Source organism: Colias philodice, chromosome 22 (genome assembly GCF_061535455.1).
Source record: "Colias philodice isolate Cphi_HAF_F1 chromosome 22, ilColPhil1 Martin Lab GWU primary, whole genome shotgun sequence".
In the NCBI taxonomy this organism is placed as follows: domain Eukaryota; kingdom Metazoa; phylum Arthropoda; class Insecta; order Lepidoptera; family Pieridae; genus Colias; species Colias philodice.
The window spans coordinates 7,334,751-7,353,302 of NC_143107.1; the positions used below are offsets into that span (position 1 = coordinate 7,334,751).

Genomic DNA, 18,552 nt, shown 5'->3' on the forward strand with positions numbered 1-18,552 from the left:
AACATTCGTCGATCAAAGGTCAAACCAAAAATTATTCTTCACACAAAACACACATATTTCAAACAACAATTAACTTTACATACGTAAAAACGTCGAAAAATTTAAATCACAAATGCCGCTACAAATCTACTCGATAAAAATTGCTATTTTCAAACGACTGTTCGTATAATGCTGTGGACACACTAACCTATTATTATTATTTATTTTTCAAAAATTTTTAACCGGTACCAGATTTTTTGTTATCGCCGCTTAAAGAGGCCCGCTTTCAGTTAAAAACAGTAAAACTGAATGCATTATGCATTTATCTGCTTTTATCTCTATAGACTATTTTATTACGTTCGCCACATTATATTAAAACATTAATAAATACAAATTTTTGACAGTTATATCCTAATCAAGCGAAGATCTACAAACCAAAATAGTTCAGTTTTTCTTGAGTTAGTGAATGAGAATAATTTATGTTTGCAATTAATCAGAATAAAAACGAAGATAGAAAAAAAAAGCATTATTGTTAAAGCATTGCTAATAGCAGAATTTTTGTGGTCAACTTTGACCTATAGTGTGTACTCAGCATAAGAGGGTTAAACCGCTTTTTAAATTAGCGCAATAAATCGGTTAATTTCACACCCAATATTTCGAGCAAAATAACCATTTAAATAACAATTCGTGGCTTATAAAAATGTAAACCAAATGTTTGCATTAATATGGATATATTGAATAATTTGTTTACCTTATTTATTAACCAGGAATATTTTAACACATCATTTTTTGTATAAATAACGATGACAATTTGTACGAATATGAATAACGTTTATTTTTCTGTACTTAAAGCTTATTTCATAAGTTTTGTATATGTTTTGTTCAGCTTTTATACATCCATACTAATATTAAATGCGAAAGTAACTCTGTCTGTCTGTCTGTTACTCAATCACGCCTAAACTACTGAACCAATTTGCATGAAATTTGGTATAGAGATATTTTGATACCCGAGAAAGGACATAGGATAGGTTTTATCCCGGAAATCCTACGGGAACAGGTTTTTCTTTGAAAACGCGGGCGAAGCCGCGGGCGGAAAGCTAAAAAGTGTATAAATGATATTATAACAGTTTGGTTACATTTATTAGTAGTATATTATGTGTATTAAAGTCTCATCAGAAACGGTCCAGGCTTTTAGTCATTACCTGGAATAAACAGACAGTTAATTATATATTTCAACTAGCTCTACCTGCGGCTTCACCCATATAGTCTAAGAAAAAACCCTACTCCTTGGGATTTCCAGGATAAAACCTATCCTATGTCATTTCTCAGGTTTCAAGTTATCTTTCGTTTATTTTGGTATAAGGAAGAACTGCCTTTTTAAAGTGAAACTTTTATTACATCGTCTCAAACTTTTTGGTCTGTGTAGCGCATGTCGCGTGTATCGCGGCTGCCGAGTAGGTATACCTACTCGGCAGCCGACCGACACGCGACATGCGCTACACAAAGCAGTGTTCGGAACCGTTCGAACAGTTTCACTTTTACCGTGGTTTCATAAAACCACACAACATTTTTTTAGCATTTATTTGTAAAAATATACTTAAACATTCAAACTTGTATTGTATACAATTTATTATTTACGAGCGGTCCGCCCCGGCTTCGCCCATGGTACATAATATTTACGTTTTCTCTACATAAGAACCATCCTCGTCCGTCAAGGAATATAATAAAAAAAGAATTATCGAAATCGGTTCAGCCGTTCTCGAGTTATGCGCTTACCAACACATTTTGCGATTCATTTTTATATATAAGAAGATTAAATGTGGTTTTATTACATTCACACAGGAAAACAATCATGTATCTGAAATAGTGCAAAATATAGATTTTTTAATGACTCCGCAGTGTAATTTGGATGTGCGCCAAAAAAGAAGACTCGAGGATTTACAAAATGTCGTACTGTTGATATTTTATTCACTGCGAATAAGAGCTAATTGGGATATCTGAGTAAGAAATGAGAGTAGCTAAATTAACAAGCAGAAAATATAACAAAATAGCTGTTGCCCGCAGGTTCGCCTGCGTAAAAAGATACATTTTCACGGTACAAACTTTCATCCCCTATTTTATCTCTGAATTGATCAAAATCCTTTCTTGGCGAATGCCTTCGTCCTAACATCTAAATTTCAGCCCGATCCATCCAGTTGTTTGAGCTGTGCGTTGATAAATCACTATGTCAGTCAGTCAGTCACCTAAATAAATATATGTATATTTAGAAATATAACAAAAATCTGTGATAAATAATATCCATATTTATATTATAAATACGATCTGTGTGTAATGCGTATTCAAATGTATAATCACAGCATTATTCTATAGCTAATGTGTTATTCTGACGTATAAACTATACTTCTGCAAAGTTTCATCTATTTAGATGTATACGTAACGTATTTACGTTCAGTAGTTTTTACGTGAAGGAGTAACTAACTTCCATCCATCCAACCATACTTATACTACAGACAGTAATATTATGCTTATAATATCATAGATAATATAATACCACAGTATTACAATATATTTCCTATATTGTAATACTGTGATAATACTATACTGGTAGGTACTTATACTGTCGCATTTATGATACAGTAAGTATGAATCTACTGTCTACATTCCAAAAACCAAATTATTCACCTATAGTCTTTAATTGATTGTATTACCTACAACATCTCTAAAACTATCATCACATACAAAATTAACAACCACTAACATTACTCTGAATTAAACTAATAAGAAATAATATATTGTTTGAATCTCGCATACCGCATAAGTAGGTATAATGTTTACAAAGACTTTCTGAGCTTTCGTCTGATAAAATAGTTGAAGTAAATTCACTGGTTTGTAATGTTATTCCTGTACCTTAAACTAAGGGCTAGAATATAAGGAACTGTCTTAATTTGTAAACTTTGAATATTCTGGAACAGTCTAATATTTAATTAATAAACTAATGAGATATTGATATTGGGACAAACTAAGTACTAAAGATGCCTTAAAACTCCAACTTTACTATGTATCTAAAGTGGTCTGCAATGGTCATAGAATTTAATTAATAAATAGTTTATTTTTTATTATGAAACGACATTGTCAAAACTGAAAAAGCTTTTCCTGTCGATTTCGTTTGTAGCTTTAAATTACAGACAGATTTTATAAATTGTATTTACCTACAGGAATATTTCCTTTTGGCGCTTTTGGCGCTCTTTTTTTCTCGAGATAAACGTTTGGTTTTGTCACGATAAAAGTGGTTTATCGCAGATAAAACCAAAACTAAAAGTAATTACACAAAATGCTCTGACAAATATCTTGCAAATGTTTTAATATAATTGTTTATGAAAAAAAAAATCATAATAAGTATTACCATGTCAAGTAGAAAACGTAAAAGTGTGAAAATTAGAGCTAACTTGGTGATTTTTTTTTATCGAGTAAATTTTTATATTTTATGTTTTTGATTAAACAGAATCGTTGAACATATCATCTAGTTTGATATATATTTTATTTTTTAGATTTGGTCTTGCATATTACACGTATCATCTAATAGAAGATTGGTTATTTTGCTTTATGCGCCCCCTTAATGCTATTTGCGTCACGCGGTTTCACCCGCTTTTTTGGTCATATTATTATACCAAACGTTATAGTTAAATATTCCTCGATAAATGGACTATCCAACACAAAAATATATTTTCAAATGGAACTAGTAGTTGCGGAGATAAGCTTATTCAAACAAACAAACTCTACAGCTTTTATTTATGGTATTGAAGAGGTAGTAATCCATTAGTGTGAATATAGCTTTTAGCATGTTCGCTTTTTTAATATTACACGTAAAAATCAATTTTATGCGGTATACAATTAAATAACACACCCTTAAAATTAATTAAGTCTAAAGTCGTCTACATCTATTCAAACTGTGTTGATTTCAGCAGCTATTTTCCGACGAGTTCGACTAACGCCCACGCGACTAAGCCGCCGGTACCAGCGTTCACACCATCATTTTTCTTTTTGTCATTGCGTACTAAGACCCCTGTAGAACCGCCATCCTGTTACAAATGACTCGAAATTTTGTGTCAATATCTCCCGGTCTAATACCTACACATCATTTCACAGTTAATTGTTTTTAATTTCTCAAGTATACTCTTATTATTCTGAATATTATCAACAGAAAGAAATTATCAAGCACATTTGTCCCCTAAAACGATTTACTCTACCAGTACATGATAATGAATCCCAAATATCCCCATAATAGAAAACGAAATTTAATAAAAATATTTTCGTTCCCCGAATGTCTCGCGAAAAACAAAAAAAAAAACCGGCCAAGTGCGAGTCGGGCTCGCGCACAAAGGGTTCCGTAGCAGCAAATATAATAAATTACAGTTAAATCAACCTATCTCAAAAACTATAAGAGATACTTTGATCAAACCAAAAATCGTTGAAAGAGTTAATTAGCATGCATCACCTCTATTTTTTTTAGAATTTTATACCCCGTAGTTATAAAAATAGAGGGGGGGGGACATACTTTTTACGACTTTGAGAGCTGATATCTCAAAAACCGTTCACTTTAAGAAAAATGTTTTTTAGAAAACTTTATATCATTTTAAAAGACCTTTCCATTGATACCCCACACGGGTATGTACATCGAAAAAAAAAATTTCATCCCTCAGTTACATGTATGGGGGGCCCCACCCCCAATTCTTTTTTTTACTATTTAGTGTCATATTTTTGTAGCGGTTCATACAACACATATTCCCATCAAATTTCATCACTGTAGTACTTATAGTTTCCGAGTAAATCGGCTGTGACAGACGGACAGACGGACAGACGGACAGACGGACATGACGAAACTATAAGGGTTCCGTTTTTGCCATTTTGGCTACGGAACCCTAAAAATCAGACGAAATTGTATCCATTCAGTATTATCATTGGAATGTCATGAGGTCCATTTTCCTTTGTCATTTTGTTTTGCTATCTTCTTATAATGTTTTGATTAAAAACAATTCACTATGATTGGCTTAACTCGAGAGTTATAATATGTGTTTTAAAGTACTTATTTTCGTGAGATAATAGATATTAAAATGTAATTAAACATTGTTTTATTTAACATGTATTTACAATAAAATATAACTACATAGTTTAATTAAAATACTAAAAACACGCTTGATGATAAGATTACGTGTAATAGGTAAGGAAATTATTTAATGGCGATCCTAATCAAAATGCTGAATAATAAGATGAAGCCATGAAATTATTGTATTGTCACCCATCATTGTTATAAAGTTTTATAAAATTGGTCCGTTTAAAGTGGGTCGATATTATCACCTATTGCATATAAAGAGAATATTATAAGGATAAAACATACAGATGAAGCTAATAATATTACAAGCGTGTAAAAAAGCCGCAACTCCAAAAAGCACAGAAATAATCGTATTTATTATTATTATTGTTGATTATACAGTATTTATTCAAACCGTTTTACTTTTGATTTCTGTACAAAAAAAAAAACATTTTATATTAATGTATATATATATACTTTTTGCTACCAATATCTATTTACAATTTTTATTCGTTTTAATCATTTAACTGTAATTGAGTAATCAATTTATAAAGAAATGCTGTTTTTTATTTGCGCTTGTTATCCCACAGCAAAAATGTATCAAAGAAAGAAAAATTATTTGCCTTGCCTTGCCTTGTACATTCATTAAACAAAATTTTTAAAGCAAAAGATTTCTACGAACTAATAAAAACACTAATAGACACTATAAAATAATTCTAAGAATCTATGTAATTTATTTTAAAAATTAAGTACAGTTCTGGGAAATGTGAATCGAGTGGATAATATATAAATATTATTTGAAGTTTATAAAACCTTGGATGAGCGAAAAATGAAAAGCCAATTAGTGAGATGTTGCTTGCTGTGCCCAATTTATCTTTAATATTTCTACCTAAGTACCTATATTTATATTCAATACAGTATATGACTAGTACCTGACCGTGACTTCGTTCGCGTAGTCAGAAGTTCAATCTTGTATGTGTAATGAAATAACTTGAGGAAAACTACTTTTAATTCGGCATTGTATTTTTCAAATGATGCTTAAACGTAAAGACAGACAAAAGATCTCCAAATTTAGTTCAGATTTTTATCAACATTGCTTTAAACATGATAAAGATTTATACAAATACAGTAAATATTATTTAGTTTAGTTTCAACCGTTAAATTTACAGAATACCAAAACATAGAAATAATATAAAGATTTGAATAATCGTAATAAAATTCTGTCATTTGAATTAAAACTTCATTCACATTTTATTCTGTTTTAATCGGTTTTTCAGATCTCACTCATAGAACCTAACTAGCTCATCGCCCGCGGCTTCGCCCGCTTCGTCTCAAACATAATCACTACATAGTATAAAACAAAGTCGCTTTCACTGTCCCTATGTCCCTATATCCCTATGTCCCTATGTCCCTTTGTACGCTTAAATCTTTGAAACTACGCAACGGATTTTGATGCGGTTTTTTTTAATAGATAGAGTGATTCAAAAGGAAGGTTTATATATATAATAACATCCATTAAATAGTGGAGAAGTACTGTTATTTTTGAGTTTTCTAATGTGATGTCGTAAAAAATTACATTTTTTCCGCTTACATTGCAAACGCAGGCTGAACCCTACGAGTTTTATCAAAATAATGTACTAAGTATTATACACATTGAAAAGGTCTACAGAAAAGTCCGCGATGGTATATGTCTATCTCTTATGGATAACCCACAATAACTTTTTTTTGTCATTTACTTTTTACGACAAATAATGTCTAATTTTCGAAGCGATTTTAACCAATACAGCATTAATCCTTAACCAATTAAATACCTTGAATACATTGTTCATTTAATATAGATCTATATGGCCCTTTACACCGTATGATTTAAGTGAATATTTTCGAAGATAATACAGATTTAATAATTGCGGGACGTAGCGTTTGCGGCGGTACCGGCCGGCCGGGCCGCTATGTTTTTATATACAATGTTCACAGTTTTTCTGTAGTGTATTTAGTATCAGCATTGCACCCGTGCGAAGCCGGGGCGGGTCGCTAGTAAATTATATACTAAAATCCTTCTACTGAATCACTATATCTATTAAAAAACCGAATCAAAATCCGTTGCGTAGTTTTACAAAGAGACATAGGGACAGAGAAAGCGACTTTGTTTTATACTATGTAGTGATACTAGTATTTAGTAATATGTGCTAATACTTTATTCCAAAAAGTAGTAATTAAATGTAGCCTCAGGCGTTCCTAAAAGGTGAACAAATAACGTAGACGATCAAAGGAATTTCATTTCTCTAAATTCTAGCCCATGTACAAATTTGGACAGCTCTTCACGATTTGTAAAATCTTTTGATGTCTTCGAGTGGTGAAGGAAAAATTGAGTCTGTATTTAGAATTTAAAGCGGTTGAATTTTAGTGCTTTTAGCTTGAATTGCTACGTTTTAGCGTCGTATTCAGGTTACGTAATGTATTATATTATGTTTGAACTTATTTCTACATCTTCTCTTATATATTTTCTTTTATTTATTTATTTTTAATAATATAAAGTTATAAAATAATTATAAAAGTAACATAAAATATATTGCACAAATGGCCTTATAGCTTTAAGCTATTACTACCAGGCAAGCTTCAAATATGCAGTATTACTTTCTCCTAAATAGCATAGAGATGATCCCTCTATGTATCGTTGTGACTTGTGATACACTAGCTGTGCCCCGCGATATTACTCCAACCCTATTGCTCTTAGCGTGATGTATAAAATTTATAGCCTTCGTCGTTAAATGTGCTTGCTAACACCGAGAGAATTTTTTTTCAAATCGGACCAGTTGTTCCTGAGATTAGCGCGTTCAAACAAAAAAACTCTTCAGCTTTACAATATTAGTATAGATATATCGTTTCTATTTTGATATTACATTGTATATTTGTTGAATGCATATTGCGTCGCCTTATGTGCAGGAACACAGGTGAACGTGGTTAAATTTTCTAATTAGAAGATGAAATTTCGTTTGCCGGGCATTTCTAATTAAAATAATATATCACTTATGTACTTTAAGAAAATTATTTATGTGATACGTGTATTTCTGTATTATAATACATAACATTTAATAAGTATGAATGTATGGACGCTTTAGGCTGCATTTCCACCATTAATTTGCGAGGAATGTGTTCGTAAATAACCAATAGTATCGCTTCAGACGCTTCAAACCTCAAACTAAATGTAGCGATACTATTGGTTATTTACAAACACATTCCTCGCTTCACATCCTCGCACATTATTGGTGGAAAAGCAGCCTTATACAACATAAAAAAAAACGTGTGGCACTCGAGGACTGTCGCGGTAAAGCGCAATACACACTGAGCCCAACGGGCCGCCGACAAAGCCCGGCGACACAACCCGGCGGCCTGTATGAAAAGAATCATGTCGGCAACATGCGCCCGCGCGTGTTACCCGCCGTCATGTTGGCGGCTTGGGTACGCCTGCGCTCAGTTGCCGGCAATGACTGACTGCCAAATAAATTTCTCATCTCGAGCCGCCGACATGCCGCCGACCAAATTTTCCGGCTTGTAATAAGTGAAGCCGCCAACTAGACCGCCGACAAAAAGTTGCCGACATATGTCGGCGGCCCGGCGGGCTCAATGTGTATTGCGCTTTAAGCTATTGCATATCATCTCACCGCTGTGCCGGTTGGAGTGGGGGGTGTTAGGTTTTTTCGTTACGGAATTTTTACATTCGGTCGCCGCACTCAAAGTCTGAAAAAAGCTATGCAATAGCTTAATAACACATATTTTTACATACTTACTTGTTTTCTACGTATCTGTACCTGTTCCGACAAAAGCCTTCTTCAAACGTTTCCACAATTCCCTTTGAAGTGTTTTCCTCTATAGCAGTTTCCTTTAAACTGTTTATATTTTAAAACAGGACTTAATAATAAATAAAAAAGACGTGTGGCACTCGGGGACTGCCGCGGTAAAGCTATTGCATATCATGCCTTTAAGCCACACCTCCGTGTCCGACGGAGTGGGGAGCGTGAGGTTTTTTCGTTACGGAATTTCTCGATTCGGTCCCCGCGCTCAAGGCCCGCGATAGAAGCTATGCAATAGCTTAAAATATATTTAATTTTCTATCTGTCATAGTTTTCGAGTTATCGCTAACAAGTAACAATCATGTTTTATAGTTTATACTTATTACGCGGACAAAGTCACGGCCAAAGAAGCAAATAAATCGTTTTCATAGATTTATTCATATTGGGATAAATTTTGAATTCAAAATACCTTGAAAATAATTGAATTAATATTAAATAAAATACACATAATTAATAACAGCCGTTTTAGTTTTCGTTACCAGCGTCTGTGTTATTTTAAATATTATAAAATTTATAATTAATTGGTTTAATCGATACGTAAATATTTAATTTTGATTTCATAATATTTACATTATGATTATAGTAGAGGGAAATAGGTAGTTTATTTAAGTCATAATAATAAACAAAAAAAATACACAATAATATAATTAGTAGATAGACAAGCGTAAGAAATGATTTACTCCAATTCTGAAAGTGCTTAAATTAAGTAGGTAATAAGAAATAAGCTTTTTATAGTTTAAATATATTATATATAATTGATGAAAAACACATTAAAAACACATTTATCATAGCTATAGATATACAATTTATTAGACAAAAGCATTATATTTTATCAAAACATAGATAATAAATTAATATAATTCGTGTTTTCTCGCAAAAATGTAGATGAAATAAGAAATTAGCTGAGTAGCGTGTAATAGCTGTAAGCGCCTTTCAGGATCTGAAATAAAATAATAATCCATATATAAGAAACAAATTTTATTCAAAGAAAAATATATAGTATTATTTATAATTTTACTGTTTTATTTATTTCATATCGTGGTTTCACTTGGATAAAACTATTAGAAATGACATTATGATTTTTGAAAAAAAAAAAACTCAACTGTTTTTCTTTAAAATTTCGTCAAAACAAACAGACAAACAGAGAGTCATACAGACTTTCGAATTTTTAATATTATTAATGATAACAAATTAAAGTACATTATATTATGTATTCTATATACACGCGTTGAGAAACCACGAAACTCTTAATATATTCTTAAACACATATAAAGAGGTTTTCCTTTACATACTCGAAGGGATATATTTGCGATGTTTTCCAGGAATTTCAATCTGATTTAGATTTTTCGTTAGAAATTCTGTTTTTGGAAGATGTTCAACGTAATAGATACTAGATATACGCCACAACATCAAAACAACATTTTACAATATTCCTAAGAAACTTTATTATGTTTCCTTAAAATTTTAAATAAGCATAATAATAATATCTATCTCTACCAATTTTTATTTAATTCTAGCTGTGCTGTAGGCGGGCAAAATCAAGTATTTCCATGATTCATGTGTAATTCTAATGTATAACATATTAAATTACTGTAAAGTTTCATCCAAATCAGACCAGCAGTTTTTTTGTGAAAGAGTTACAAACACGATATCATCCATCCATCCTCCATCCATCCATCTATCAATCCTTTGGCATTTAAAATATTAGTAGGATAATTATCATAAAATAAGTAAGTTTTTTTCAATTTTATCGCATGTATACTAAATACTGTCTACGTTTTAATATGTATGCAAATTAATCGTTTTTTTTAATTAAATATTAATTATCATATCAATAAATCATCACGTTATTATTATACTCACATTAATAAACGTAGCAACGGTTAAATTATTGAACGGTCCCGCGGTAAAAACTATAGTTTTTCCCAACTGGTAAGTTAGTATGCATATAACTTTTTGCTGTTGGACCGGACGAGACCACCAGTTACTTTCATAGGGACCAAGCATGAGGTCTTTGCTCTGAAATAAAAGAAATTAAAAAAAAAATAGGCTGAAAATACTTAATATTATAAAGCTGAAGAGTTTGTTTGTTTAAACGCGCTATTCTCAGAAATTACTAGCCCGATTTGAAAAATTCTTTCAGTGTTAGATAGCCCATTTATCGAGAAAGGCTATATAATAATATAATCACGCTAAGACCAACAGGAGCGGAGCAATGCGGGTGAAACCGCGGAGCACAGCTAGTTTAGAATATGTCCTACATTTTTTTTATTTAATGAAATATAGAATATATGCGAGTTTTACAATTCGTGCAAAGATAAGGTTGAATGACATATTTATTGTACTGCACTAATTAAAAAATATAATATCTTGTAGGCACATGCGAAAACGACTGGACCAATTATTTTGATGTATATTAAAAGACTGGTTTTATGTCATAAGTTGAGTGACATAGACAAAGTACCTAAATGCATTAATAAAAATGTAATGTTTTATAAGACAGGCAAATGAAGACTAATCTAACGTTTAATATTATTTTATTACGTCTATTAGAAAATAAGACAAGAAATGCTACACCAAATTATTTCACCAATAGCTTAAAGGTATTCTCAAAATTATAAATAGAATAGGAAAACTCATAGAAACCTAGAATTTAATTAAAAACTTAGTACTTACTGCATACAAAACATCGTTACTATGCCAGCAATACATGAAAAGTTGAGCTATACCAAATATGAGGTATTCGGCAATTAGAAACTGCTGCATTGGATTCGTTTCTACCTACGAACAAGTCAATAACTGCGTTAAAAACAACCGACTTCAAACTTGCACTTGCAACATTTACAAATACAGACAAAAATGCTCATAAAATAAAAACTACTGGGCCTATCCGAATAAAATTTTTATGGGACCAATTCGACACCATCTTGCATCGAACAAAAAAAGAATCACGTAAATCGGTTCAGAAACCACGGAGTAATCGGTGTACATACATAAAAAAAAACATACCGTCCGAATTGATAACCTCCTCCTTTTTTTTGAAGTCGGTTAACAAATGAATTTAAGTAAACTATATTAATTATATTTTCCTTGTGTTTTATATGAATGACTCAATTATATTACTAATGCTATAAAAAAGTGTGTGCGTGTAACCTTTACGCGCGATTGAAGTAAAACGCACATCTCAATAATATAACCTTGTTATTGAATATTATAAAATGTCGCAATTGTCAGAAAATTTATTTTTAATTTACTTATTTTAAAAGTAATAAATAAACAAGTACCTATATTTAGAGATTTTCAAAAAATTTTGCAATTTAAAATAATGTTTTTAAAACTGTTGAATTTTTCATTCACTTTGCTATTCACAATTGATCCGTTTGAAAATTTGAAAATAAATAATCCTAATTGATTATGATATTTGCCACTAGCTGGCGTATAAGTCAAGAAGCGTGTAGTATATGACATATACTTACAACCAATCAGAATTATTATTTTTAAATGGCGGAAACTACACAGCGTTACTTCCGTCAGAAAAAAAATCTGAGTTACTCCCTAGTCGCGCCTAAAGAAGTTTTACTTCAAAAGAGTAACTGTTTGTCTCTCCGTCTGTCTGTCTCATCTTCACGCCTAAACCACAGCTGTACAAAGATTGTTTGAAGCCACAGAAATATCACGACATTTTTTTGTTTGTTTGAACGCGCTAATCTCAGGAACTACTGGTCCGATTTGAAAAATTCTTTCAGTATTAGATAGCTCATTTATCGAGGAAGACTATAAGCTATATATAATCACGCTAACACTAACAGGTGCGGAGCCACGCGGGTGAACCCGCGGGGCGCGGCTAGTAATAAATAAATGTAATATTTACCGTTATTTGGTAGGCAGTAGCGCAAAGCATGACTGAGCAGACAAACATATATAACAACATAATAGGCGACAGACAGGAGTCGAATAAGGCAGCATTTCTAAAAGAAAACTATGTGTTAGGACAGCTAATAGAATCTTATATATAAAATTCTCGTGTCACAATGTTAGTCTGCATACTCCTCCGAAACGGGTGGACCGATTCTCATGAAATTTTCTGTGCATATCGGGTAAGTCTGAGAATCGGCCAACATCTATTTTTCATTCTTATATATAAAATTCTCGTGTCACAATGTTAGTCTGCATACTCCTCCGAAACGGGTGGACCGATTCTCATGAAATTTTCTGTGCATATCGGGTAAGTCTGAGAATCGGCCAACATCTATTTTTCAAATGTACCACGGGCGAAGCCGGGGCGGACCGCTAGTAACTAAATAAAAATGTACTAAAGTTATTAAATGAACGACGTCATTCACGACAGGAATCTCATTTTAACGGTGCATTTACATCAAACGAATATAGAGCCATAATTAGAGCAAGAGCATTATTTCGTAATCTTTTAAGTGTAAACGAATGCTCGTTTTCAGTGTTGTTTAGTATAGAGTTAGAACTTTGCATACAATCGTTTCGAATGCACTGTTTACACAAAAATAATTTGACATAGTGGGGTTAGAATTAATACGCTCGTTTGATGTAAATGCACTGTAAAACTTTGAAAGTTCGATTGGATAATTATTCTTCTATCTTGCCAATTTACTACCAAGCCTACTATAGCCATAATATTTTAAAAATCTCACGTAAAACACTAATTTATCAAAGTTAAATTACATATTATATTATCCTTTCACAGAAACTTGAAATCAACTTTCACATAATTCAACCACTAAACGATATCTATACTAATATTATAAAGCTGAAAAGTTTGTTTGTTTGAACGCGCTAATCTCAGAAACTACTGGTCCGATTTGAAAAATTCTTTCGGAATTAGATAGCCCATTTATCTAGGAAGGTTATATATACCATCACCCTAAGACCAACAGGAGCTGAGCAGTGCGGGTGAAACCGTGGTTCACAGCTAGTAATATATATATTGCAAAATGTACAAAATGCAAACAGCGCATGTAACGAGTATCAACATTACATTTTCCTTATTCTTTGTTAAATCCCGAATTATCCGTAAGAGTAATTTTTCGAAGATTTGTAACTAAGCCGTATTTGTTGGAGGCTTTTAAGGAATTAGCCGGAAAGTAAAAACAGGGGATAAAAGCCCACGATGAAAGTGGGTACACGTTTTCGTCGAATTATCTCCGTGGATTATCGTTTTTTTGTACCCTTCCTACAGGGTGTTCGATTAAATAGTCAATATTACCTGTCAAGTAATTATTAGATGAATTTTTAAGCTATTGCATAGCTTCTATCGCGGGCCTTGAGCGCGGGGACCGAATCCAGAAGTTCCGTAACGAAAAACCCTCACGCTCCCCATGGGGACGGGCACGGGGGTGTGGCTTGAAGGCATAGCATGCAATAGCTTTACCGCGGCAGTCCCCGAGTGCCACACGTCTTTTTTGATATTGATTCAAGATTCTAGTGTATGTTATCAAACACCTACGAACGAGCTTGACCTATTTTAATAATTTTTGTATATGTAGTGGTTTATTACGCATGTGTAGGTATATACTATATAGCCCTAAACCTATTCAATTGGATTTCATAGGTTATTAAATAAACAAAAAGTTGAAGCTGTTTTTTTTCCATAAATATGATTTTTTTAGAAGAATTACGTTTTGTTAAGTGGCCACCATTTGTGTCACATGTGGACACAATTCTCCTTTGTTGGTTTCTTAGTATAGTTGTTCAAAAAGCATTTCTAACTAAAAAGTACGAATCTGGCAAGGTAACTAACGACTGTCCATGAAAAAGAAGCAAGAGAAGCTATTGCCAATAAAAGTCATTCGATATCTAGACAATTCATTGACCACAATTACCTTTTTCTTACAGATATGGTCTGTAAGAAATATTTCGTGCAGAATATCTTCTAATTGAGTTCAAAATGAATACTATATGTCTTAAAATGCCACACGGGTACTATGAAATATAATTATATTATATATCACTCAAGAAAAGTTTACTTTTTACCAAGTGAAAGTATTTTTAAAAATAATTTATTCATCTTGCATTCTTAATCATCATTTTGAATTTCTATTGTGTACAGGGTCGCCAAAAAACTTCATCAATAACGATCATAATAGATAAAAAAAAAACTATTATTTATCATATAAACTAGATTAGCGTAAATATAAATATCATCTATCTCAAAGAATGAAAGAAAAAACATTTAATATGACACAGAAAAAATAACATCCTGTATATAATATTTACGCACCATACAGTGGTTGATGGAAAACCTGGTCAGTAATTACGCGAGGAGTGGACAAAGTACGAGGGTTTCGAAGTTAATTAACAGGTATCCGATAATATTTGGTCATTTGCCAAAAAAACCCACGTTTTTTGTAGTTATTTACTTTATTCTTTGGCGTATTTTTGTATTTCTAATTTGGTAGATAAGGCCTAATAAATTCGGTTAGTGTTTACATATTTTTTAAGCTATTGCATAGCTTCTATCGCGGGCCTTGAGCGCGGGGACCGAATCCAGAAGTTCCGTAACGAAAAAACCTCACGCTCCCTACTCCGACGGATACGGAGGTGTGGCTTGAAGGCATGCTATGGAATAGCTTTACCGCGGCAGTCCCCGAGTGCCACACGTCTTTTTTTGTTCCATCGGCTTCAGAGAAGGAGAAGAGTCGACTGTATTTTTTTGGGTTATTTACTTCAGAATTTTCAACTGCGTGAGCCCGTTTTGATACTTTTTATTTGAACGCTAGTGCATAGCTTAGTTCTGGCAATTGGAGGGCGTTTAGTTTTTTTTAACAAAGTAGAGCTCCAATTCAACTAACTTTTATATAAATCTACAATCATATTGTCCATTTTTTATTCGATCATAAGAACATATAGTTACTATCTGACTAAAAACAAGATGTTTAAAATGTTACAATAATTATTCTTATTATGAGACATTTTTCACTTTTACCATTATCACTACTTAGTATAAAACAAAGTCGCTTTCTCTGTCCCTTTGTATGCTTAAATCTTTAAAACTACGCAACGGATTTTGATGCGGTTTTTTTTAATAGATAGAGTGATTCAAAAGGAAGGTTTTAGTGTAATATAATTTATTATGTTTTAGACAAAGCGGGCGAAGCCGCGGGCGGAAAGCTAGTAAAATATATAAGGATTACCTGAAAAATGTGTCATATAGGTAAAAGTGTGTGTCAACTAGTACGATAGTTATAAAACGTATTTGCTAAAATAATATCGGAGACAAATCCACTAAACCGATAAAAATCCGCTCAACTAAATCTCGCTAACTCAACAATTCGGAAAGATATCAACTTATTCTATAAAACAGTTTCCTTGACCAAACTCAGATAAGTACTATCAAGTACAAACTGTTTATCCAGATTCAAAACTTCTTAAGTCCTACGCTTCACAACCCCATAAACCAAAGAAGATTTATCACTCGAATGTACATTTCAACAGATATTGTCGAAGTTAAATTGACTTTTCTCGCGACTCCCAATTCCATACATATGCTCCAGAATGTCACTTGAAAGTTAACTGTATTCTATAACGTTAAGGTTCATTTTCAAGTGATTGGCACAAGCAATAATATTTCAAGAATGTGCAACCTAATCTTGGAATAATTGACATTTCATTAATTGTATTATTGTTTCTTTCAGACAGTTCGTCGGGAGTAATTATAGCGACGAGTATTACAGGAAATTTAACAAAGTTGGACGGAATTAAATTTCACTTCGAGTTATGTTTACATAGAGTTTTTACACGAATACTTATAAGAAATTATGTTTGATGTAATGATGCGTTTTTGCTTGTTATTTTATTTTCAGTGTGTGTAGATTTAATATTTTATGTGTTCTTAATGCGTGTTTGTTTAGGTTAGGTCGAATTCATTGTTACATAGGTTTTGGAAAGCATTTTTTAAAGACTTATTAAAATAAATATTTTAAAATGTATCGATGTTTATTATTTTTAATCAGTTTTGTTTTAACCTGTACTACATAAGAGCATATTAATTATCTGTGTATTTTCATTTATAACTAGCGGTCCGCCCCGGCTTCGCCCGTGGTACATATTTATGTTTTCTCTACATAAGAACCATCCTGGTACTTCAAGGAATATAATAAATAAAGAATTATCGAAATCGGTCCACCCGTTCTCGAGTTATGCGCTTACCAACACATTTTGCGATTCATTTTTATATATAAGACTAGCGGTCCGCCCCGGCTTCGCCCGTGGTACATAATATTTACGTTTTCTCTACATAAAAACCATCCTCGTACTTCAAGGAATATAATAAAAAAAGAATGATCGAAATCGGTTCAGCCGTTCTCGAGTTATGCGCTTACCAACACATTTTGCGATTCATTTTTATATATAAGATTTGTATCGAAATGGTACATTTATTACAGTAAATAAGATTAAGTATGTATATATTTAACTAGTTATGTACAATTTTAAAATTTCGATAAAAATGCCTTTATTTACCATTTAAACTTTAATAAAAGTTGTTTAAACCCGCATTGTTAATTACTTATGATTGGCACATAGCCACATTAACATTCTCGAAGATTTCTAACTCCGGGAGTTTAGAATTACCCCAAATTAAATTCCTTAATACTCACGCGATTAATTCCACATGCCGCTTATGGCAGTTCTTCAATCTTTCCATGGCTGTCTTGTCATCAACAATCTCTCCACGCCCGAAAATATTGCCACAATCAATTCGTAGCATTTCCAATTCTGCTTTGAAAAAGACCATTATAACTATAGAATTCGTATCAAACGACGTAATCCACCCCCCACCGTATATAGCTGCATAACTCTGGTAAATAGACGCAGCTATATATCCCATTATGGTGTTTTTGTTAAAGGGAACCCATGAGCTTACAACCTGTATGTAACTCTCTGTACCATTCTTAACATTTTCTCTGTATACTTCAGATGAGAAGTACTTATAAACTGGCTGCCCCATGACTATTATAACCGTAGTATACATCAGAGACCAATACAAGTATGTGATTTTCCTACAATATTTCGTGTAGTTCGTAATAAGTTCTTTCTTGGCTGGTTCGTCCCGATTCCTTTGGGCCAAATCTGCCCTATTAACGTATTCAATGATGCCCTTCCAATGTTTTTGCCAGGACAAAAACGTGAGCACCTTCGATACACTTACGGTTGCTAAAAGGGTGATTTTAACGTTATTTAGGAGCAAATTCATATCGTCTTTCACGAACCAGATATCAACGTATTCGGTAGCCGTGAATATGGTGACTAATACATGCATAGCGAGATAAAAGGTTTTCTTAGAGACACTCTGAGGAAGAAGTAAACCCCAAAATGTAAGTGCTTTATGATTTGGACCTAGTAACGGCCGTTTCGGGTCTTCGAATCTTTGCAATACATTGCGCAGCATTTTGATGTGTTTTAGTTGGATTGTGGGAAATTTTTCGTGTTATTTTAAATTGAACATTGTGTTATAAAGGTGTCAACTTATTAATATTATAACGGTTCAGTGATAGTGATGTGTATGTGGATTGGTAAAGATGTCGATGTTTATTATATTATTATATTATATTTTGAAGTATTATATTTATAAGGTTAAATAAATATATTTTATTAATTTCTCCT

At 32.6% G+C, this 18,552-nt stretch overlaps 1 protein-coding gene across 1 annotated transcript; it reads right to left on the reverse strand.

Moving 5' to 3' along the window:
- Positions 1 to 9,817: 9,817 nt before the first annotated feature.
- LOC149478517 (odorant receptor 30a-like) lies at positions 9,818 to 18,337 on the reverse strand. The gene is made up of 5 exons (XM_089709359.1): positions 17,547 to 18,337; positions 12,791 to 12,887; positions 11,596 to 11,700; positions 10,783 to 10,938; positions 9,818 to 9,859 (listed from the first exon to the last, which is right to left on the reverse strand). The coding sequence occupies exons 1-5, from the start codon at positions 18,335 to 18,337 to the stop codon at positions 9,818 to 9,820; spliced, it is 1,191 nt and encodes a 396-aa protein (XP_089565485.1).
- Positions 18,338 to 18,552: the final 215 nt, after the last annotated feature.

What these genes read in the sequence shown, in the direction of transcription:
- LOC149478517 (XM_089709359.1), bottom strand. Translation starts at nt 18,337, where the DNA reads ATGCTGCGCAATGTATTGCAAAGATTCGAAGACCCGAAACGGCCGTTA. An exon ending in GTAACGATGTTTTGTATGCA is followed by an intron (nt 10,939 to 11,595) that starts GTAAGTACTAAG and finishes CTTTTATTTCAG; the next exon opens with AGCAAAGACCTCATGCTTGG. An exon ending in CCGTTGCTACGTTTATTAAT is followed by an intron (nt 9,860 to 10,782) that starts GTGAGTATAATA and finishes ATTTTATTTCAG; the next exon opens with ATCCTGAAAGGCGCTTACAG.